The 24,410-nt window shown below is 37.0% G+C and overlaps 2 protein-coding genes across 3 annotated transcripts; both read left to right on the top strand.

The window, feature by feature from the left end:
- The first annotated feature begins 240 nt into the window (after positions 1–240).
- LOC112529477 (alanine--tRNA ligase) lies at positions 241–14,591 on the top strand. Its single transcript, XM_025140775.1, has 8 exons — positions 241–443; positions 574–723; positions 836–936; positions 1,621–1,713; positions 2,240–2,342; positions 13,571–13,645; positions 14,204–14,299; positions 14,375–14,591. Exons 1-8 carry the CDS (start codon positions 345–347, stop codon positions 14,435–14,437), a joined length of 780 nt encoding a protein of 259 aa, XP_024996543.1. The 5' UTR covers positions 241–344; the 3' UTR covers positions 14,438–14,591.
- Positions 14,592–18,974: 4,383 nt separating this feature from the next.
- LOC112499632 (probable protein phosphatase 2C 40) lies at positions 18,975–24,410 on the top strand. 2 transcript variants are annotated; one of them, XM_025102942.1, is made up of 5 exons: positions 18,975–19,227; positions 21,999–22,576; positions 22,700–23,069; positions 23,407–23,671; positions 24,118–24,410. In XM_025102942.1, exons 2-5 carry the CDS (start codon positions 22,005–22,007, stop codon positions 24,243–24,245), a joined length of 1,335 nt encoding a protein of 444 aa, XP_024958710.1. In that variant the 5' UTR covers positions 18,975–19,227; positions 21,999–22,004; the 3' UTR covers positions 24,246–24,410. The 2 variants fall into 2 exon arrangements, with proteins under 2 accessions (XP_024958710.1, XP_024958709.1); XM_025102941.1 differs by having other exon boundaries at positions 21,999–23,069.

Genomic DNA, 24,410 nt, shown 5'->3' with positions numbered 1-24,410 from the left:
ACCATAGGACCCAAAAGATCGTAGTTTTTAATTAATTTTACAACTAAATTACGTTTTTAGTCTTTATTTTAGTCTTTCGCACTTAAAAGTAGTACTTTGGCCTTAAGAACTAAAATAGAAAAGAATTGCAAACTATAGAATGGAAATTGATGAAATATGTAATTTTTAAAAAAATACAGGGACTAAAAACGTAATTTACTCTAATTTTACTTTTCCTTTCTTCTTTGGTCCAACGGAGACCCAAATCGTATGGGGTTGAAAAACCGGTGACTCCGACCACCACCATTGCAAACCCCATCATCAATCTCCATATCTCGGTTCTTTTACGGCAATTTCCGGTTGCCATGGATGATCATCGAACTCCTGCAACTCCGACCATCCTGGAATATTATCATGATACGGTCAATGTTCAATCCAAGGCTACTATGCTGTCTTCCTTTCTGGTTACTTCTTTTATCTCACTTCCATATTTTCCAATTTACACCCGAAACCGTTATTTTCTGATACGCTCTGTTTCTCTATTTCTCACTGAAATTCTGAATAATACTTTTGAACTTATTGGGTGCAAGAAAGGGTGACGATGGCAGACATGTATTGATATTGGATTGCACCATTTTTCACCCACAAGGTGGTGGCCAGCCATCCGACACCGGTTTCATAACCGATGTCTCTTCTTCTCGATTCAAATTCTTCGTCCAAGATGTTCGAATCAAGAATGGTATTGTATGTATTATGTACATGTTTTAAAAATTATCACCGTTTCAGCCACTTCAACTTTGGGCTTTTCCCCTTTTCTTTATCTGATTTGTGTTTTTGGGTGAATGCATAAACTTAGGTTTATCATTATGGGGTTTTTGAGAAGATTGATGAGGATCTCGAGGGGGGTGTTCAGGTCGTGCTATCAGTTGATGAGTCCAGACGAAAGCTTAACTCTAGGTAAGATGGGTTTGTATATTCGTGGGTTAATTTGTCATTACTTTAACATTAATCCTAGGATGCTCGCATGAATCGTGGAATCACAACAAAATATCAACCAAGAAAACACAACATTTTTGCAAATGTCTACATAAATTCAATACTAGAATACAAATGTAGAAAGGAAGAATACATTAAACCTTGGGCTTTGTCAAAATATTTTTATTTCTCGGTCGAGCTCAATGAATGAACCGAAGGACAATTGTTGTTAAAAACCAAGAATCCTATTGAGAGATGAGATATAATTGATGGCATCCATTTATACATTGGAGGAGAGCCATTAAGTGGCCTCACTTGAAACAGCAAATGCACACATGATATGTCGGTGAGAAGGTTTTAGTTTTTTTGGAAAAAGATATTTTTCAAACGAAATGGGTTAAAAGGTTTTAGTGTATGCCCACTTCGGCCATAAGACTAAGTTTCTTGTTCCAATTCATTTTTGGCCATATGGTTGCACTTTTAATTTGGGCAGGGGTTGTGCCCTGTCTAAAAATGATTACATCTTCATGTATTGAAATGAATTGCTCCACTTACTTTCTGAATCTTTTTTGCAAGCTGGGATCTTTTTGGAGACAGTCTCTTAGAGACCCAACTTTCGGGTGGGTTTTTGTGGTTGGATTTGAAAAAAGAACTCTTTTTTTACAGGTTACACTCAGCTGGACACTTATTGGATGTTTGTATGCAAAAGGTGGGATTAAGCCATTTGGAGCCAAGCAAAGGCTACCATTTCCCTGATGGGTATGAATATGAATAAAACATACTACATGGTTATTTAAGTCTTTTTATCTCAGGTGCTTTTGTTAGAACTCTTATCTAAAAGTGGTTGAGCAATGCCTTATTATAAACATTTTTCTTCAATGATTGTCCATGGTCTGTACTAGATTATGCCATCTGCAACCAACTTTTTCGATCTTTGATGTCAGCAACTGAATTCATTGCAAATACTGATCATGGTTTCTTGTTGGTTGCTGATGGTGGTGTTTTCTGTAGCTAATGCTCATACTTGTGAAGCTCTTGCTTATCAATGTTCAACCCTGTGATCTAAATGGTTAGCTATATGTGATTGGATTAGAAACATTCTCATCAATTTAGAATTGCTATATTTTTAATAATATTGTTTCAAAATGGAGGATCTGTGTGCCTGTCAAGTGTTTTCGCTTTATTTTCATTTATTCTGGGCTGCTCGTACTTGTATTGTACATCTAGTAATATTTTTCTTAAGGAGGACTTTGAAGTTGATTCTGATCAAGTTTTACCTTTTTAGGCCATATGTTGAATACAAGGGAACAGTTCCACAGACTGAATTGCAGAGTAAGCAGAAGGAACTAGAGCTGGAGGCAAACAATTTGATATCCAAGGGAGGGAAGGTAAGTTTATGCTTTTAAAACTATGATATCTCTGACAAACCATTTATTTGTGCACATATATATATATATATATATATAGAGAGAGAGAGAGAGAGAGAGAGAGAGAGAGGCAGGATCAAACGAGGATGGTACCTATTTAAAAGAACATGAAAACAGGCAAATCACGTGCAAAATCACATGTGATTTTTTACATTAATGGTCAAAAAAAGTGTCCGGGCCACTTGTGGCTGCTTCTTCAGGTCGCCGGGCAAGGTCGCCTAAAACACATGTGATTTTGTATGTGATGTTAATGTAAAATCACATGTGATTCGCACGTTTTCGTGTTCTTTTGAATAGTTCTCGTTTGATCCTCCCTATATATATATATCATAGTTCTAAATAACTTGTTATGGCGTCAAGGCTTGGGTTTGCTGCCACGTTAACCCCTACGACTCCACTCTAAGGCTTGGCTTCCATTGTGATGTGTTATGGCATGTTACAACCCCTTATTTTGTAAGGTTTGACTTTTTTTGTTATATAACTTGAGCAATAAATGATAAGTATGTACGAGACTCAAGACTTAAATAAACATAAAAAGGAAACTTGACAACTAAAATTCTAAATAGGTAAATACTTAGAGTTCAGACTCCAGAGTTCGGGTGAGCTAAGTCTGAAAAGGCAGACTTCAGAGTTTGGGTGAGCTAACTCTTTAGAATGACTCTTCAGACTTGTACTCTTGAAATAACTCTGAAGATTGACTTCAGACTTGGTACTTTTGAAATAACTCTGAAGCAAAACTTTGAAGAATGACTTCAGACTTGTACTATTGAAATAACTCTGGAGTATAACTCTGAAGAATGACTCTTCATACTTGAATTTAGAAACTGTATCAATAATTAGTTAAAATGAAGTTAACCCTAGAATAAAATTGAATTTAGAAATGAAACTATATCAGTAAATTGAATTTAAACTTAGAAGAACACCTGCGTCAAATATGAAGACGAAGTCTGAAGACCTTGAGTTCAGAGTATTTACTTCGTCTTCATATTCAAATACCTAATATCTTTGAAAAAGACCCCATGGTAAAGTTTGCATCATACAGAGCAAGACCAACTAGAGCTCCTCAAGGACCAGAGCCCCTGTGGACTCACCAACCAAAAGCAAGGCCAACCAAACGCCCTCTGGTTCGTCCATCCAGAGCCTCTAGGTCAAAAAAAATATTAAATACTTAAAGAATTTGAGTTCCAATTACAACCAGAGGGTCTCTGGTTAAATATGAAGATCAACCAGAGCCCCTCTGGTTTCTTTATGATGGATTGGAATATTTTTCCAAGGTTCAAATAAACAACTAGAAGCAAAATCCAGAAGCCAGACCAACCAGAGGGGCTCTGGCTTACAAGACTAAGTCTAAGCCTTAAAGACTTATCTTCAAAGTCTAGATAAGTTTATTACAAAAATTGTACTCTTGAAATTACTCTGAAGTAGAACTCTTTAGACTTCAGAGCTCTGTATAGGCAAGCCAGAAGCTCTGCATGCACTATGCAGAGGCTTTGCATGGTGCTACGTTTGGAAAAGAAGACTACATAGTTCGGGTGAGCTAACTCTTAAGAATGACTCTTCAGACTTGTACTCTAGAAATAACTCTGAAATAAAACTCAGAAGAGTGCCTCTTTAGACTCGTACTCTTGAAATAACTCTGAAATATAAAATCAATCCCATTAAATCAGAGGTCAGACTTCCAAGTCTGAAAAAAAAAGACTTTAGAGTTCAGACTTCTAAGTCTGAAAAAAAGACTTCAGAGTTCAGGTGAGCTAAGTCTTAAAAAGAAGACTTCAGAATTCGGGTGAGCTAACTCTGAAGAATGACTCTTAAGACTTGTACTCTTCAGAATTGTAGTAGACTTTAGAGTTCAGATTTCTAAGTTTGAAAAAGTAGACTTCAGACTTCTTTTTCTAAGTCTAAAAAAGAGACTTCAGAGATCAGACTCCAAAGTTCGGGTGTGCTATGTCTGAAAAAGCAAACTTCAGAGTTCGGGTGAGCTAACTCTAAAGAATGACTTCAGACTTGTTCTCGTGAAATAACTCTAAAGTAAAAAAATTCAGTAAATTGAATTTAGAATAAAATGAAGTTAACCCTAGAATAAAATTGAATTTAGAAATGAAAGTATATCAGTAAATTGAATTTTAACTTAGAAGTAAACACTATTTTTTTTGGAATCAGTTACCACACGAATTATTTAACCCAAGAATAAAATTAATTGCATCCAAAATTAGTGTGATTGATTGAAAAGAGGACACATGTCAATCAAATGAGTATAATTGAACTGTTAATGTAAATTGTGTCTAGATCCGTTCAAATGAGTCTAATTGAAACACTAATGTAAATTGTGTCTAGGTACGTGTTTAGGCGGGAAAACAAAAAAACCGACTCACTAGAAGATGACACGTGTCACCCAAGTTATTTATTATAAGTATAGATATATATTGCTTCCCTAGGACACGCCTTGAAAAATGTCGTGGCCTTGCCGTAATTTGTAAGGCTTGAGGCATGACCTCGCTGCCACACCACGCTTCACGTCATTTAGAACCAAGGGCTGGCTTTCGGTGATAAAGGAAGTTATGGTTAGAAGCGTAAGAAGAGATCACCCTCGGATCAATCCTAATTGAATGTCAACACTAATGAGGTGCACCAAGATGCACCGGATCAATTCCCTTCTAAAGCGTAATTCATGGGTGGTCATGGGATTAATAAAAGTGATCAAGGGTTCAAAATGATCAAGGGTTCGGATCTCTTTTTACGCTTCTCACCATAACTTCCCTTCGCACACAATCCTTCGCCTTAGAACCAATGTGTGTGTGTATATACATATATCTTTGTATGTATGCATGTAGAATTGTAAATGGATTAGGAACTTTATTTTAATTATTATTGTTGTTTATCTTCTTCTTTTAGTTTTCCAGTTTTGGTGTGATCATTATAGGATTAGGAAACGTGCTAGGATAAGGATTGTTTTGTGTACATATTGTAAGGTTTTAATCTCTTTCTTTGGGGATGACAAAAAGAAGAAAATTCCGTCAATTATTGCTTTATGGTATCAGAGCAATCGTTCTACCTCTGATTTGTTATCTCGACAAACAATTGCCCCGGTAGCGGTGTCCTTGCTGCCCCCACCCTCTCTCTACGTCGTACCTGTACGTAATCTTATCAATCAACAAAGTCTCTCAGTCTCAGTCAAGAGTTCCTCTCTCTGTTGAGTGTTGACGTTCATCAATCGATTTTGGTTTCTTCAATTGAGTTCCAGAACCGTCGTTCACTCTTGCTGTCGTCACAAGCTTGACGAACTTTCATCACCATCATTGATGCTATTGCGAATAGTTGTCTCTGCTGCTTCTATATATTGTTTCCAAAGTGGGTTAATGCTGCTTCTTATAAGCATGTCCAAATCAAATTCTTTTACACGATCATGTGAACTTTTCTCTGCATATTGGTGCGACCGTGACCATGTTTCCTGTCCAAAATCCCTCCTAGGTACTCTAAACCCACATCCTGTCGTCTTGTGCTAATCATATCATGACAAAATACGTCATCATCAAATTTCACAATTTCCTAGTTGTTCGATCAATGATCTCCTCTAGCTGGCTATTCGACATAGGTCAACTTCTCACGCATTTTGATTTCTTCTAACTGAATCTTCATTTCTTCATCGATTGGGCATTTTCCTTGCTACTGGTACATCCTTGTCTTCATTTTTTTTGCTTACCATTACCAATAATGCATTATGCTAAATATCCCTTCCTAACTCATGGTCTTGCCTTGATGGCGTTGACTAACATCATTGCCTTTCTTCTTTAATCATCCTTTACATAATCAACTTGCCTTATGTGGTTTTTAGCTTTTCAAGTAGTTTCCCATTGCATATTATTTTGGCTTGATGTTTTCCTAACCTATCCATACCCATTATTACATCAAATTCTTCTAACTTCATGGGTATCACAGATCGATGAACTAATCATTTCCATTGATCTGTATCTTACACCATTTATGTAACGTGTTGATCTTATTCTGACTACCATCAACAAGTTCAACCGCAACATGTATTGTTATTTCTTAGGATCTATTTTCAGTTTTTTAACAAAGTATAATGACACTCGTCAAATAAATAAAAGACAACAGGAAGGCACAAGCGGAAAGGTGGGAGATAACAAAGGAAAGGCTAAAGCACAAGCCTTTCAAATGATAGAAAATGAAGCATAGGAAACACGAGATATTGTGAAGGTACACATCACCTTAATGGCATAAGTGCACATGTATTATTTGAGTGTGGTGCAAGTCGAACGCAACCATAACAGACTTCTGTGCCATTCAAACAAGTTCCTAGTCGTGACTCTCCACACTTGCTACTACAAGACGTAATGGTATCTGATTTCTTTAACTTTGATTATTCAACCTTGGCTTTCTTGTCCCAATTCTCTTTGAACTGCTCTCTTTCCGCATCGAGTTTGGTAATCCTTGATCCTTAGGTATAAGATCTCGCTTTATAACCTTAGCTATGCTCACTGCTCTTTGAAAATTTCTGGCAAATTTGCTAATACATACCTTTGGATATCATCATTAAGATTGCAACAAAACAATTGTTGTTTTCCTGGTCTTTGTTGCGACTTGATTTTCAACAAATCAGAATAATTCTTTTGAAATGATGCCATGACATTATGTTGCTTCTGCCACACCTTTTATAGCTCTAACTGAATTCCATTTGTTGTAGTAGGGTGGTAGCGTATCTAACTTTTTGAGTCACAATATAGTGACATGTTTTAAAGTGGTTTTTCATGCTCGTAACCTAGTCCGTTGCTTTAACTGCATCCGTTTCAACGTTAAAGGCCATTGTGCAAGTACTAATAATCAGTTTCTTTTGATCATTAATGTCTAATGATTTCTTCGTGCTTTTGTTTCAACACATTTTCTTAATAACATCTCCATATCTTGATTCTTATTCGTTTCAATTTCATTATTACTATTCTCGTGGTTAACATTGCTACCTTCCACTCTATGTTGTTCCCCTTGCATGAAGCGTTTTGTTGACAAGTCTTTTTTTGAAAGGCAATGCAAAAAATTAGATTAACAGCACAAACATCAAAAGTTCCAACCCAACCAGCGGAGAATATTGTACCATAAATGGGCGGATAGCGGGCATTTGATGAAGCAATGTTCAATGGTTTCTCTCTCACTTCCACAACACGGACAAAGGAAACAATTAAGGTCCAAACTTTGTCATGAAGCACCGTCCTAACCGGAATCTTTCCCCAACGAAGCCTCCAAACGAAAATACAAACATTCTCTGGCGAAATAGAACACCATTGAATTGAAGTGACATTCTCCACAACGTGCAAAAATTTTCGCCTCAATCAAATTCCTAATAGTCTTCGTCGAAAATTATCCATCCTCAGTTAACCACCAAACCCAACTATCCTTCTCCAAAAGACTCAATGAAACGTTATTGAGATAAGATCCCAATTCCTTTAACTCACTAAAGGTTCTCCCCTTAGGATTACTAAGCCATCCCCACAACCCATACCACACGATTTTGCACCAAAATCTCTTTCTCCCTTTCTAGATTAAACAACATAGGAAGTTTGTCGCATAACCTAAAATCCCCGAGCCATTCGTCCCGCCAGAAAGATGTGTCCCGCCCATTGCCAACCTTTTTCCTAAAAGAATCCGAGAAAGGAATACCATGACTCTCTAGATCCTTAACCACTCTATGAATCCCTCCCCACTCTCCCGACATACCATCCCTCCAACGATTAAAACTCGAAATCCCCAAGCTAACAATCTCCCATCCTCCCTGAAAAAACTTTTTATAACCCGAACCCATAATGCATCCGAGATAGACTTAAACTGCCACCACCATTTTCCAATGAGACTCCAGTTTGTAGCCTGAAGGAGAGAGAAAAAAAATAGAGCTAGGCTTCTTAAAACCGATTTAATTAGCGCTAATCTTCACCCTAACAAAGACAACGAATCTTCAAAGCAGATTGTTTTGATTTGAACTTCTCTATAATTTGGTTCCAACTATCAACTTTGTTCATGTTTTTGCCCATCGAAAGCCCGAGATAGCTAAATGGTAGATTGCCATGGCTACATCCCATCTCTTTAGCCATCTATGAGACCTCACTTTCAGGCACCACCACACCATACATCTTACTTTTCGACATAGTTATTTTTAACCCCAATGGAAGCACTTTAAAATTCTCATCAAATTTCAAAGATTACTGGTACTCTAATCACTAAAGAAAATAGTGTCTCAACAAATTGAATATGAGAAATGCAAATTTCATTACATCTAACCACTAAGCCTTTGAACACCCCATGGAGGAGAGCTTCATGCATTACCACGTTAAGACCTTCCACTACAATTAAAAACATAAAGGAGATAGAGGGCCCCCTTGACGAACTCCTTTTTGCATATTAAGCTCCATCGCCAACGAGCCATTGATAAGGATGGAGACGGTTGCGGAACTCAAACAAGCCGAAATCCATTGAATCTATATTCCACCAAAACCCATTTGTTCCATGGTGTTGTGAAGCCAGTTTAAACAGTCAAAAGCTCTCTTGAAGTCGACTTCAAATATAGCCGCTTTCTTTGCATTCCTTTTTGCAAACGAGAAGCTAGCGTTCGTAATAAGCACTCCATCTAAAATAAATCTTCCTTCCACAATTAACTTTCGAATAAACTTTTTGAGGCTTTCTTCCGTTGTTTTGGTGATAACTTTATATAAAAGTCGCTGAAGTTGATGGGATCCGAGACCTTAGGGATTTATTGCTTCTTGATCCTAAAATTGCTCCATGACATCCATAACCTTACTTGTAATAATATGCCAAAATTTCTTGAGGAATTTGAAATTGAAGCCATCTGATCCCGGGGCTTTTGATGAACCACATTGATTAACCGCATTCCAAACTTCTGATTATGTGAACTTTGCTTCCAGAAAGTTCGCCTCTTCTCTGCATGATCTATTAAAGTTGGTGCTTCCAAGTTTAGCTTTATAGAACCCCGTCTCTTCAAACTTTGTTCTGAAGTAAGCATGAGTTTCTTGCTTGATAAAAACAGGATCCTCACACCAGATACCGTGCACGATTACCCCGGAAAAATTTACATTTGTGGAATTTTCTTTTAACGATTACCTCCAAAATCCATTTGTTTCGATTTTTGTCTAAGCTAGATCTATTTGCTTCCAAATTGACCCTTTTAGCTTGAGCCGCGCTTTCTAATCCACCAATTCATCAACCGAGAGTTGTCTTGTTTCTGCATCTAATTCTAATTTATTAGCCTTATGTTTCGAATTGAGCAAATCTATTTCCACGTTTCCGAACATCATTTTGCTTCAAGACTTCAAGTCTTCTTTCACATGCGTCAATTTATCTCTTAACACTTTATCCGCCTCCGTCGACTTGACACGCTTCACCCGCGTCCTTTTCACCACCTCTTCAAAATCTAGATCATTCATCAAAATGTCAAACACGCAAAAAGGTTTAGGTCCAAAGTCCGTATCCATATCCTTCAATAAGATGGGACAAAGGTCCCAGAATTTCCTTTCAAGTGTCACCACAGAAAGATTCGTCTAGATAGAGCGAAATTCCTCGGAGATAAGAAACCTGCCTACCTTGCTAAACTTTAGACCGTCCTCGCTAACTCGAGTCAATCTTTTTCCACCAAGAGGGATGTCGAATAGTTTCTCTTTATTTATGAAGCCTAGGGGTGTTAAAAAAAACCATTAGGCCCGTGCAAACCGGTCAAACCAAGTCAAACCGGACCTTTTTGGCGGTTTGAGCGGTGTGGTGGTCCGGTCTGGAAGATTGCCAAACCGCTCGGTCCGGTTTGTTATGCGGTTTGAACTTTTTTTGAGCGGTCTGGACCGAACCGACCGCCAAAAGTACACATATATTAGTTATATCTAGTTTTCATGTTATAGATTCAACTTTATATTGCACAATTAAAAAAGGTTCATCCAAGGCATTATGTTTTTAGTTTTCATATCTCTATTGATCGCGGCTATCTAAATTGGCAAACTTCCAAAGTCTGTCAAAAATCAAATCCAAAATTTCAGACCGTCCTTCGACTTGCTCAATAATTGTCCAAAATTCCAACTATTGTTGGTGGATTTGTTTAACGTTTTTTCTACTTGCTCAATGTTTTTTTAGTTAGAGACAATGTATCTTTTATCATTCAATATCCTACTTTTTAGTAATGTTATATTGGTAGAAATTTCATTTTGATATAGATGTTATGTTTTTCTAAGTTTAATCCCATAAGAGGCCCAAACCGTCTAAACCGGTCAGACTAGACCGCCTTTTTATGGTCGGTTTGGTCATTTGCTGCCAAACCGCTCGATTTGAAAAGTTCCCTAAACCGCTATTGCGGTTTGGTTTGTGGTTTGGGGGGTTAAACCGCCCAAACCGGACCGCGAACACCTATAAAGCCATCAAAATTTGACGAGGTTAAAGTCCCCAAAAAGCTTTTATTGAGTCTATAATCAAGGAGAGGGTTTTCCACGACGCTGATTTCTTATCCATGTCATGGGGACCATAACATGTAGCAAGCCAGTTAGATCGTATTTACCCTTCCAATTTCCTGTAACAGCAAGGAATCCATCCCCTCCCCACGCATGAAGTCCATTGAATACTTAGGAGTCCCAAATTAACATAAGGCCACCAGATCTCTTGTTCGATGGAAACTGAGCAAAACCGAAATCACCACTCAACCACATTCTATTAATGAAACATTCATCTACCTCATTCAGTTTCCTTTCTTGGAGACCAATAATGTTCAAATTAAATGAGACCCTTAAATCTCTTGACCACAACACCTTTTTACTTGAATTCAATCCTCTAATATTTAAAGAAATGACCTTCATTGAGAAATACAATAAAACGAAAGAGGAACTTACTTGCACTCCTTCAATTTCCATCGACATCTATTGGAGGGGGCGTGTTAGAGTCCCACATCAACACTTTCTCACATGGTATTAGACCCAGGGTCTAGCACCATCTAGGGACTCGACACATTCTCTCTTATTGAACATTGGGATTTGAATAAGAACCAATGGAAAAAGCAGAATTTCCGATTTCCAAATAATCTGAAAGGTTTCTCAATTGTATCGCTTATCGGGTTTTTTCCATAAGACTTAACAAGGACACAATCACGATACCCATGTAAAGTATTTCGAGAAAAGGCATCTCAGTCATTGTAAACAAACATAAACAACTAATCTCAATAGTGATACTATCAATGGCACCTTAATTAGGTCCCACAACAATTTGCGCCACCAAGTCCACCGACGTCCCTGGAAAACTCCGTGGTATAAGATTCTTCATGGATACCACATTCGCCATTTTCACTCTCTAGCTTCAACTGAAACAGAGCAAAATAGGGGAAAGTAGATCGGCGGAGAATCGTTAGATGTGGTTGAGATTTGGGAGCTTTCGATTTCATAACGACACTCACCTAGCATGATCTACTTGTATTCCTCATTCATTAACCACATGTTCAAGAAATTAAACTTCCTTGAGCCAAAATTCACACGTTGAAAACCCTTTGGTATCAAATTTTTCCCAAATTGAATTGAATGTTTGATACTAGAGAGTTTTCGAAATGTGAATTTTGACTCAAGGAAGTTCAATTTCTTGGGCATGGGGTTAATGACCGAGAAATACAAGTAAATCCTACTAAGGTGAGTGCCATTATAGAATAGGAAGTTCCTAAGTCTAAACCACATATAATGATTCGCTGTAGATCTACTTTCTTGTGTTTTTCTCTGATTTAGTTGAAGCTAGAGAGTGAAAATGGTGGATGTGGTATCCAGGAAGAATCTTATACAGAAGAGTTTTTTGGGGGGTGTCAGTGGACTTGGTGGCACAAGTTGGTTTGTTGTGGGACCTAATTAAGGTGCCATTGATAGTGCTACTATTGAGATTGGTTGTTTATGTTTGTTTGGCGATGACTGAGATGCTTTTTCTTGAAAGACTTTACATGGGTATCGTGATTGTCCTTGTTAAGTCTTATGGAAAAAGCCTGATAAGCGATACAGTTGAGAACCCATTCATGATTATTTGAAAATCGGAAATTATGCTTTCCCATTGGTTCTTATTCAAATCCCGATGTTCAATGAGAAATAGTGTGTCGAGTCCCTAGATGGTGCTAGACCCCAACTCTACTATCATGTGAGAAAGTGTTGATGTGGGACTTTAACATCCCCCTCCAATAGATGCTAAACCGGCAAAGATGTCCCAAATGGCTATGTGAGAATATATATGGAACCCCATTAGATTACACATTAGTTGGTATTGGACTTAACACTTTGTCTCAAGAAGATGCTGGCAAAAGAATTTGAAATCAAGGACCTCGGAACTCTAGTCACGTTTGGTTGGTAGAATTTGGAATTGAATTCCATTCCAATCCCATATTTGGTTTGAAGGATTTCCCGAATTTCATTGAAATACCACAAACATAGGATTTTGAAATCCTATGGGGGTGGTTAGTATTTCATGGGATTTCATAGAATTTGTATCTAATAATGTTTTAACTATTTGTTTTGTAATAATTAATTAATTAATTAAAAGTAATTTAATTATTTTTATAATTTAAAAATTATATATTTATAAAAAATGGAATTTAATTTCATTACAGATCCTACAAACCAAAGATTCCATTCCAAATCCTTCCATGAAATCCAGATCCTTCAAAACCATTCCATCAAACCAAACACCCCCAGGATATTTTGAAGAATGGAAGTTGCCTGATCAAAAGAAGGAATAGTCATATCTCAAAGAAACTACAGTGTTGACTAAAAGAAACTGGGATGTTAGTATGTAAGCCTATAGAGACGAACCACAATCAGAAGTAGGCAAAGTGATCTACTTTTGTTATACTAGACCAGATGTTAAATAGTATTTGTTAACATTTATATTGATTATTTAGTGGAAAAAACACTAAACATCTCACTGGGGGTAAATTGGTTATTTTAACCAGTTTTGTCCTGTCCTGTCATATCTTACCAAACGCCGAACACCTGTCTTGTCTTGTCTTGTCTGCGTACCAAAGGCACCCTATAGGATGATTATGAGAAGTATTAGGATAAGGATCGTTTTGTGTATATATATAGTTTTAATCTCTTTCTTTGGGAATAACAAAACAAAGCAAATTCCTCAATTGTTGCTTTAATTTGATATCATATTTTTTCCAAGAGTTTCAGGTTTCTGTTGCTGTTTATCCATATGAAGAGGCTTCTGAATTGTGTGGTGGTAGCCTTCCTGATTATATCCCCAAGGTATTCAACCTTATTCTTCTGCAACAGATAAACTCACATACCCTCCTCACTTTTTGTGAGGCCAAATACCTGGATAATGTTAGGCCAAAGGCTCTTTGGTCGTTCCACTTATTCTATGATAGAGGGAGTGACTCCCATCTTTTTTACAACTTTAAGCTTAAAGAACATGTAAATTTAAGTTGAAAATTGTCGGTGTTGAATAGATGTAGCAATACCGTTCTTGCTATGACATCAGTTTTCCAAAGAAATCTTGTTTAGTTGCATAAGAGCAAATCTTTTTGTCCCATATTTTGCATAAGATGAGACCGGACAGAGTGGGACAAAAATCTATTTTTTTGCCCAGCCAAACAGGGAGACAAGACAATATTGGTAAATTACTGAACTACCCATGTAAGATAAAACCTTATAAAGTTCTTTCACTCGCCTACCTCACTCTTGCACATCCATTCCAATACCGTCCGCATACCAAATCTACCCTTAAGTTGGTTTCTGCTTTACGGCTTCATTGCATCAAACCATTGATGTAACTTAATAACACAATTTATCTTTCTGTTGCAGGGAAGCCGTCCACGCATAGTGAAGTTAGGTGATTTTCCTGGATGTCCTTGTGGTGGTACACATGTTTCCGACATCTCAGAGCTCGGCAACATGAAGGTATTCATTCATTCTATAAGTGAGTTTCYATGGCATAAAATCTCATATATGAATTTGATTGGTCTGTTTGTTCAGGTGACACAAATGAGGACAAAGAAAGGAGTTACCAAAGTATATTACAACATTAATTCGTGCTGATTAATAATTAATATTTATGATACCTTTGAGTAGCCAAAACTTCAACCAAACGTTTTGTGTTTCGTGGAAACGGATTCAAACAAAACCGAATGGGACACGGTGGGGCGATTGATAACACCAAATGTATTGATATCGCGAAATTAAAAATGAAAAACATTAGTCTTGTAAAATATGGAGTTGGGGGTCGTTTACGCAACGCTTACCTAGTAATGGTCAACATTTTCACGCAACTTATCGGATAAAACTTTAGTCCATTAAGACGACATCATATGCAACAATTTATTTGGTAAGCCCTTACCGGGTAAGCCTCTCAATCCTTGTCATCGCTCTTACGGAATAAGGTGGTGTTTACTTACTTGGTAAATGTTTACTTGATAAATTTCCTCATCGGATGAACATGAGAAAGGCCAAGAATCTTACTGGGTAAGAGCGATGAGAATGATAAGAGTCTCACCCGGTAAGTGAGGATGATGATTCTTACCCAGTAAATTGTTAAATTCGGTATGTTTTGATGTACTAAAATCCTACGCATCAAAATAATCATAGTGTTGACTCCTATAGGTAATCGCTTACCGGGTAAACATTTGGGTAAACGGCTCCTAAGATTCTCAATTCTTATGTTTATCTAATAAGGTAAGTATTTACCGGATAAACATTTAATAAATTCTCTTTATATTCTGTTTATTGGTTTTTTAGCCCACAGCCCAATGGCTGAACCTTGATCCATTAAGAAAAACCGATTTCTAATACCCCTGTTTAAAAGAACCAATTTCAGATTTTTTTTAACTAACGAGATTTTCATTTTGAGAAATATATTTTAGAATGTACATTTTAACAGAGGTGGAGGAGCTGTTTGGTTGATTATCCACTAATTCTTGTATGAATAAATCTGTCTGTATGGACTAATAAGATTTTTGATTAGAAATGTTTATCCATAGACGAAAAATGCGTATTCTTTACTTCAGAGGGACATGTTTAAAAAAAAACTTGTCTTTTTGCATAAATCTCTCTTCTAAAAGCTTGTTGAATAAGTCACGTTTTATATTATTAAGTCATTGCTACACAATTGACTTAATAAGTATGAGTTCTATTAAGCCTAGAACCAATAGGCTATAAAAAAAACTCAGTTGGACTCAATGAGGGATCGGTTACAGTTACAAACCTCGGTCCAAGGACCGATTGTTGAGGGACAAGTACTACTTTTTTCGTTTTCATATGATTGTTTTTGGACCATTATGTTTTTTTGCTCGAGTACATATGAAGGTTTTTTTGGCAGATTTGAATGATTTCAAATAAAATGATTAGAATGGATGGAATGAATGACAGAAAATTACTATCTTAACCTTCTAAATTTTATGTTAAATGAAATATGATTGTTCGATAAACTTTTTAAATTATTAAAACACACACACACATACATATATAGAGGGGGTTTAGGAAAAACTCTAAATATTATTATTAATTAATATGTAATTAAATGGGTGGTTACAAAATTATTTTAAATTAAAAAAACCTCCAAACCCCCCCCCCCCCTCCCCATTTTTTTATTCGAAAAAAGATAAAAAATAAGAAAGATTCGAAAGAAATAAATTACACCAAAAAATCGATCATATTTTTCTCGTTAATTTGATATCAATGTGGATATTAAAAACTCATATACCGCTAGGCTAAAAGCCCTTTAACTTTGTTTTAGATATTAAGGACTATATTTTTCTTAAATAAATTACGACTGGTTAAGAGCTAGGTATGGAAGTACTGCCAATGACTGGTTACAAGCATGACCAAACCCATTCTTGCCAACCTCTACATTTAATAGTCTGTAGTTTCAAAAACGTATATTTTGAAGTTCCTGCTTTAAAAAAAACATGTCAAGTTTCATCTGTTGTTATGTCAATAACAAATATTAAAATAAACAATTCGAAATCATAGACCCTTAAATGATGCTTTTCGAAATAATTTCTCAAAATCAAAACCAGATGAATTTCAAAACTGTTTTCTAAGCTTACATTTTGATATTTTAACGATCGATAAATTAACAATTAATATATGTTTCCATGGGCCATCGCAATCCAAAGACCTCAACTTGATAATGACATTGAAGTTTAACTTCTTTTTATTTGATTTCCCCTCCATCCATTTCTCTATCAAGAGAGTGACATACATCTTTGATAACATCACGACTTTTTAGTATGTAAAGAGGTGGACATCCTTTCAGAATAATTATGCCTTTCCGTATCTAATAATATCTGTAAGAAGATGGAACTGATCAGGGGTTGTTTGTTTACCTCTTAATAGTCCCATTAAGAGGCAGCCTCTGAATCGTGAAGAGGTAAATCTTGTTTGGCAGAAAAAAAGTCTGTCTCTTAATGGTTCTAAAACCCTCTGAATGATTTTGTATCCTAACATTGATGATGACGAAAACGATGATTTGTGTGAATGTTACCTAAACAAGTCATATGTGCAACTATGCAACTAATCAGTTTACAAAACAATAAACACCACTCGACCGCAAGGTGCAAAGCCACTCGACTGTAAGGAGAGCGAGAGGTACGATTTAAACATGGAAGGATGGAATGTCTTATTCGAATAGAGACGAGACCTTATTGGAATGGCTTATTCGAATAAACGCTACACACTACTAGATTGAACACATTAAACTAGATTGATCAAAGTCAACTAATTAAGAAGTCGACATGTTTTGGGCATGCTACCTTAGATCGCTCCCAACTTGCATGCTACTCTTGAGGTACCTAACTCGCTTTCTGGCATTGACGGGTCAAAACGAGTTGACCATGTGAGTTGGGCTCACGTTTCTTTACCACTGTAGGTTGTGTCGACTCAAGCTCAACGACCTTACAAACTCAATTCTAACTCATTTTTGTTAGCACTTCTTATTTGATTCACTAATAAATACTTACAAACATCCTTAAGCAGTAAAACAACAGCTAAGCATACAATTCAAGCATCAATTTAGGATTTAAGCACTATATACTTCAAGAACATACTGATTTTGTATCATAATCAGTTTTGCTCAATTCTTGATCTGAACTCACTGGTTTTTTTGCTAATGATCAAATCTATCCATTTCTAATGTTACATGTTACTGCTCACATGCTAAAACAAAAGATTCGGCAGAAAAACCACTTACTTGATTACTGATTCTGTTTCTAAACAGCATATCTGCTACCAAACTTGCTCATCCTCGAAGTTTTCTCATAGATTTTCTTTGCTACCATATGAACTGATTTGGGAGGTTAACCCTCCCTTTCATCTATTCCCTCCTTCATGTTTCTCCAAACATTTCACACATATACATCGAGCACACACTTACACAAGCTTACTACTTATTCTTCTGATAACAAACGCCCTGAGATCATAAATCTCATAAACAACGAGCGTCATAGCGACCAAATTCTCATTGAATTTTATTTTTCCATTAGAAGGGGCTTGCCCATGTTTTGACACCAAAATATGAATTCTAGAAATAGAAAAGAGACATTAACCCTGATCATCGACGGAGGTGTAGGGGTAGGCGTACAAATGGTTAACTAGTAATAAATGATATCATTTCCATAAAACCCGACAATGATGTTATTGACAAGATAACACAAAAACCCCAATCACCTACTTTTGAAAGACTAAGTTTTCCATAAAGAAGTTCAATCCAACATTCAGTGACCACAATTAAAGCAAAATATAACACTTGATTTCTCCAAATTTCAATTTATAGAATTACTTAATTATCAAAATAACATCATCGTCTAATTTACTAATTAACCCTTGGATGTAATCCCGCATGGGGCAAGACCTATGTGAGGACCTAACCAGTCAAGAAAAAACCTTCCGAATACGTATCAACGATTTCAAAAAAGGACAGGAAATTGGATCCATCCCTTGCGGGATTAGTTCTCGAAGTGCACTAGATGACTTCTGTCCGATGGTTGTATCAAATAAAACCTTTCTAGATGCAGGATATTTAAGAGGTGGGACTTTGGCTCCAGGCTCCAACTTGATCTTGTGGTAGACTGGCCTCCTAGGGGGCACTTGGCAACTCACTCGTGGCAAGAGATTTCAAGCAACAAACGATATCACCATCATACATCCAGATACCAAGCTTAAGTCTCCCCTTGGGGCGAAAAATGCATATCGAGTGCAGTGACGCTTTTCCCACCGAATCAATTAGAGACCACTTTGGACGATCAAGTTCGACACATGACGGATTCACATGTTTAAATCCACGAAATCATTTTCCACTCGGATATCATGATTTTGTCAACATATATAAAAAGAAGATACAAAAGTTCCAGACTTTCTTTAGATTTTGTCATGAATACAAAGAAACAAAAAGTTAACTGTAGATTGATGTCATCAAATTCAACCTTTCTTGAAGAAGGGAATTGAGAAGGTGTTTGGCTCTTGGCAGCCGGGAAAGATGAAAACACTCCAAGTGGGAAAGACAAAGGGGACCCATTCGCTTTTATTTTGGGTGGTGTAACAAATTCACCGGTTTTGATGAATCCCAGAGTCACAGTTGACCTTCCTTTTCCGTATCCTCCTCTCTCCCCTTACCACCCCCGCCATACTATTTCCCACTTCTATTCTATTTTAAGCCATTCCCTTCTTTGCTTCCTTCTCCACCATCCACTCTCTTATTCTCTGCTCTCTCTGTAACTCTCTTTTAAAACCCATCTCTTACTGAGCTCTCTTTCATTTGTCTATTACGATTTATACGATCGTCTTCTTCTGATTGTTCTTAATCTGGGTGTGTTCAAGATTCCTTAATCAAGGAGGTAAGTTCAAGATTCGGTTTCTTGTGATTTCCCTTGTGTTTGTTTATATGGGTAATCGTTTGTTTTCTCTAATTGTTGCATTGCTCTCGTTATTCGTCGTTCATTTGCCCTTTTCCGTTTCTTAATTTGGGTTTTCTTCGTTCTGTGGATGATTTCCAATCGAACCCTTTTCGATTTCGCTACTCTTCAGCCTTGAATTTCTTATGGTTTTGTTGATTTGTGTTGTGTTTCTTGATGGGTGCTTATTTGTTTCTCGATTGCTGCATTGCCTATGCTGTCTTTATCATTAATTTGGGTTTATTCTTCTGTATATCGCGTTTACACCCTCTTCGATTTGATTTCGACGACAATCCAGGCTCTGATTACTTTCAGTTATGTACGGATCTTGTACTTATATCTGTGTTCTTTAATTGGTAATTATTGGTTTTCTGATTGCTGCATTGTGTCATTAGTTTTGACCAGTTCTTAGTTTGTTTCTTTTATATTTGCTTATAATTCTTCAAACCCATCTCGCTTTCACAGCTCTTGACCCCCTTTATGTTTTTGATTTTCTTTATGAATTTTGTAAAGCATATTGTGTTGTTTGATAGTTAATTATCTGTTTGCTGATTGCTGCATTGCCTTTGTTTAGATTTGTTATTAAACTAATTGCACCTAATTTGGTGGTTTTAGGGTTCTTTTAATGATCTTTCAGACCTTCAAGTTTTCAACTCTTGGTCCCCATTTGCTTCTGAATTTATAGTTTAGGGTCAGTAATTGGACAGAAAGGATAAACCACCCGAAAACTTCAATCCATCTAGTCTCATATACATTAGTCTTTTGCTTGTGCACTTGAAGTTTCGAGCCTCAACGTTGCCTATGAAAATTTATATCGAGATAGTGGGATGACATGACAACTCGTTAGTGATACAATATTCAAGGATAGATATAGACAGTATGCATACATGAAAAGAGTTCAAGTAGTAGGATTGTAAATGATGTTTTTTAAAGTGTGATAGAGGCCGAGGCTCAGTATGAATGCTTTAGAAACTTTGGTCTTCGTGTTTTCTAGCTTAAAAGTATAGGGATAGTTTACTTTCTACTGGATTTGGTGATTGTTTTGACGTTATCTAGCTTGGAGTTACGAGTACTTATTCTCACCGTCTTCCTTGCATAATCTTGTTGGCAATAGATATCCTCCCTCTCCACCCCATAAAAATTGAAACCACTTTCATTTTGGGATGTCGCATGTTAAAGAAAAACATAGCTGCATTAAAAGCAGCCTACTTGTCTGCATTTTCAATAATATATAAAGACTACCACCGACAAAGTGACAGTAGTAGTCTTTGTAAAAGAAAGTTGAAGGCTACCAGTGGGTGGTAGTCTTTTTGGAAAAGGAAGTTAAAGAATACCACCATTGTTAGTCTGTGTATTTTAGTGGAAATGCAACCAAGTTGGCTGCATCTTAATGGAAACTATGCATTCCCTTGATTAAACCAAACCAAAAAGAGATCAAAATATCGCACCCAGAGGTGGGGTCCCCTAGGGGGGTGGGGGTAAGATGTATGCCTACATGATCTGTACCCTTTTTCGCAAAAGTTTAGTCTAAATTGCCTAGTTTTCCTCAACTTGTCATTACAAAAGTCACTTTGATAATGATTTTGGTCCACAAGATTTCTTTAATTTGAAAATACTTCCATGCCAAATTAATCATAGGGTGAATTACATAAATCACCCGTAGGAAAGGTCTTACCGGAAACACTCTCTACCTCTTGAGGTAGAGTAGGTGTGCATACATCCTACCCCCCAGCCCTACTTTTGGGTGGGGTATACTGAGTTTGTTTGGTTTGTCTGTAGACTTGTGGTAAACAGACGCTTGTTGTCCTTTGATAGAAAACACCTATTTGGATCCTCGGGGTGACTATCTTTTAACAATTTATTCCCTCCGTCTCTTGCTAAACTTGGTATTATTTGAATTTCCATGGTGTAATGAAGGTGGGTGGTTATGTGGTGGGTGGTTATGTGGTGGGTGATAGTGAAGATGAAAACGATGAAGGTGAAGGACAAATAAAGAATAAATAGATATAACCAAATCACTAGTTATTCTTATAATCTTATTATCGTGGCATGTGCATGTCACGCACTTGGTTTAACACCCAATTTAAACATAATAGAGACGGACGAACAAACTAGTTACAAAGTAGTCATACCAAGGACCCAATTAGGTATTTTCTTTCTCAAGGGACGGTAAGTATCTGTTGGAAGACTTATGTAATTTAATTTTAAATACATATGATATATATCTTTCTAGGGTTGGGTTCCGGTGAGAAGGGAAGTTATGGTGAGAAGCGTAAGAAGAGATCTCCACCCTTGGATCAATCCTAATTGAATGTCAACACTGATGAGGTGCACCGAGGTGTAGTGGATCAATTCCCTTCTAAAGCGCAATTCATGGGTGTGCATGAGATTAAAAATGATCAAGGGTTCAGATCTCTTCTTACGCTTCTCACCATAACTTCCCTTCTCACACAATCCTTTGCCTATCTATCTATATATATATATATATATATATGTGTGTGTGTGTGTGTGTGTGTGTGTGTGTGTGTGTGTATATATATATTTGGGACACTACATAAGCTTCTGATAGTTTTAGACACCAGCAATCATTCTTCATTTTCCTTCCAATATGTTTAATGAGATGTGCATTTTCTACTAAAGTTTTGTTATTGAATTGCATATCTTTATCTCTATCTACTAATGGAACTAATTGCATTTTCTTTCCAATATTTCAGATTGAAATGATGCATGAAAATTCAGTTCTTGATCCGGGTGGGGAAATGGAAGTAAGTTTTGGATATCAATGCAATACAACTGAAGGATATGATATCCCTACCGGAAAGAAACTCCAAAGAAACAATAGTTCTTTCTCTTGCCTCTCTGGGGCTGCCATAAGTGCCAATGCCACATTAGCCAACACCAATATCTGCAATGGGCTAATTAGCTCCGAAATTCTTCCATCAATAGACTCTCCCAAATCATTTCGAAGGATACCCTCCTCGCCTTCCTTCTCAAAGTTAGACTTATTATCTTCTTCTTTCCAAAGTAGCATGTCCAACTTGAGTTGTAGCCCTTCTACCCCCGAGACACTTGATTTCGATTCTTTCTTGTCGAAATCCTTGAGTGCACCCTCAAGAAACGAAGATTTCCTTAATGCTATTGAAGTACAAGTGGCTGGTGGCGCCGCTGGTGAAGACAGAGTTCAGGCGGTTTGTTCTGAGGAAAATGGTTGGCTTTTCTGCGCAATCTATGACGGATTTAATGGACGAGATGCAGCCGACTTTCTAGCTGGAACGTTTTATGAAACAATCAGGTATAATCTGAATTCGTTAGACATGGAATTTGACTCCTTTAAACCCGATGATTATTTTCTTGGAGATGGTAATATGGGGAGTGAGAAGCGATCTCTTTCGCCTAAAACCCGAGTGCTTGATAGCTTGCAGCATGCTCTTAATCAGGCAGAAAATGATTTCTTATATATGGTTGAGCAAGAAATGGAGGATCGGCCAGATATAGTGTCGGTCGGTTCTTGTGTTCTTGTCGGGCTTCTGCATGGGAAGGATTTGTATATACTCAATTTAGGTGATAGTAGAGCAGTTTTAGCAACAGATGATGACGAAACTACGATTGAAGATTTTAAGGGATTGAAAGCGGTGCAATTAACCGATAGCCATACAGTCGACAATGAATCGGAAAGAAACCAACTAATTAGCGAAMATCCTGATGACCCTAAGACAATTATGCATGGAAAAGTTAAAGGAAAGTTGAAGGTTACTCGAGCATTTGGAGTTGGTTACCTGAAAAAGGTAAAGAAAATCATTTTTGATGAACATGGTTTTAGACTGAAATTACGGAACAACCGCTCTACTCTCTGGGGTAGAAGACAGGTCTGTATACATCCCACCATACCCCACCTCCGTGTTGGATATACGGGGTTCATTTTGAAAAAAAAAAGGTAAAGAAAATCATTTTTGATGAACATGGTTTTAGACTGAAATCATGGAAACAGCCGCTCCACTCTCTGTGGTAGAGGACAGGTTTGTGTACATGATATACTGGATCATTTGGTTTGGTTTTAGACTGAAATCAAGAATTGCGTATATTTCTTTGAATTGACATACGGTTTTGGGTTTTTTTCTGCAGAAAGTTCTGAATGATGCTTTGATGGGTATTCTTAGGGTTCGTAACCTTCAAAGTCCTCCATACGTCTCCGTACAACCATCATTATACATGCATGAAGTATCAAGCTCTGATCACTTTGTAATATTTGGGAGCGATGGTTTATTTGATTTCTTCACCAATGATGAGGCGGTGAAGCTTGTCCATTCCTACATATCAACCAAACCGTCTGGGGATCCAGCGAAATATCTTCTGGAGCAGCTTGTACTCAAAGCCGCTTGTTCTGCAGGTAAATTCATAAGTCAATTTGATTTTCAAAACGATTCAAACTGCGTTAAGATCTTTAGCAACTATCATCAACATTTGCTTAAAGATCTAAATCAAAAGATTCATATGTACAGTGGATATTGACATCTGACTGTCACCATTCCTAGTTTTTCAAGTTCAAATTGACATGGATACGAATACACAAATGGTGGGGTTATATTATTCTTTGTCATTTAACATTAAAGAAAGTTCAAATTGATATGGAAAGCTACATATCGGCTAATAAGCTAGCTGTCAGCTGGAATATTAGGGTAAATCCGACCCTGCATCGTTTATGGTACCCAAACCCATTGTGTTTATCGATTTTGAAAATCTGTACATTTGACTGCAATCAAAAGGGATTTTTGCATTAGCTTTTTATGTTTATTTCTGTATTTGCTACTTGATGTTTACCACGCAATCTTGCAGGTTTCAGTACGGAAGAGCTAATGAGTGTCCCTGCTGGCCGGAGAAGAAAATATCACGATGATGTCACTGTCATCGTTATAATCCTAGGTACAAATAAACGCACTTCAAAGGCCTCAACATGCATATAGTTTGTTCCCATTATCATAGCTGTAGCTAGTGCCGTACAGTTTTGCACTCAACAATATTATTTTGCATCGTGTAGTCTTATTCTGTTTCATTGTTGGGCCATCGTTATCTGTATGGAGTTTGATACGTTGGTAAATATTTGTTAAACGTTACCTATTTTTTCATCA

Source organism: Cynara cardunculus (genome assembly GCF_001531365.2).
Source record: "Cynara cardunculus var. scolymus isolate 2C chromosome LG 16, CcrdV1, whole genome shotgun sequence".
In the NCBI taxonomy this organism is placed as follows: domain Eukaryota; kingdom Viridiplantae; phylum Streptophyta; class Magnoliopsida; order Asterales; family Asteraceae; genus Cynara; species Cynara cardunculus.
Note: the sequence above shows the minus strand (reverse complement) of the source record. Positions and strands in the feature narration are given on the sequence as shown.

What these genes read in the sequence shown, in the direction of transcription:
- LOC112529477 (XM_025140775.1), top strand. Translation starts at nt 345, where the DNA reads ATGGATGATCATCGAACTCCTGCAACTCCGACCATCCTGGAATATTAT. An exon ending in GGCTACCATTTCCCTGATGG is followed by an intron (nt 1,714 to 2,239) that starts GTATGAATATGA and finishes TTACCTTTTTAG; the next exon opens with GCCATATGTTGAATACAAGG. An exon ending in TGATATCCAAGGGAGGGAAG is followed by an intron (nt 2,343 to 13,570) that starts GTAAGTTTATGC and finishes CAAGAGTTTCAG; the next exon opens with GTTTCTGTTGCTGTTTATCC.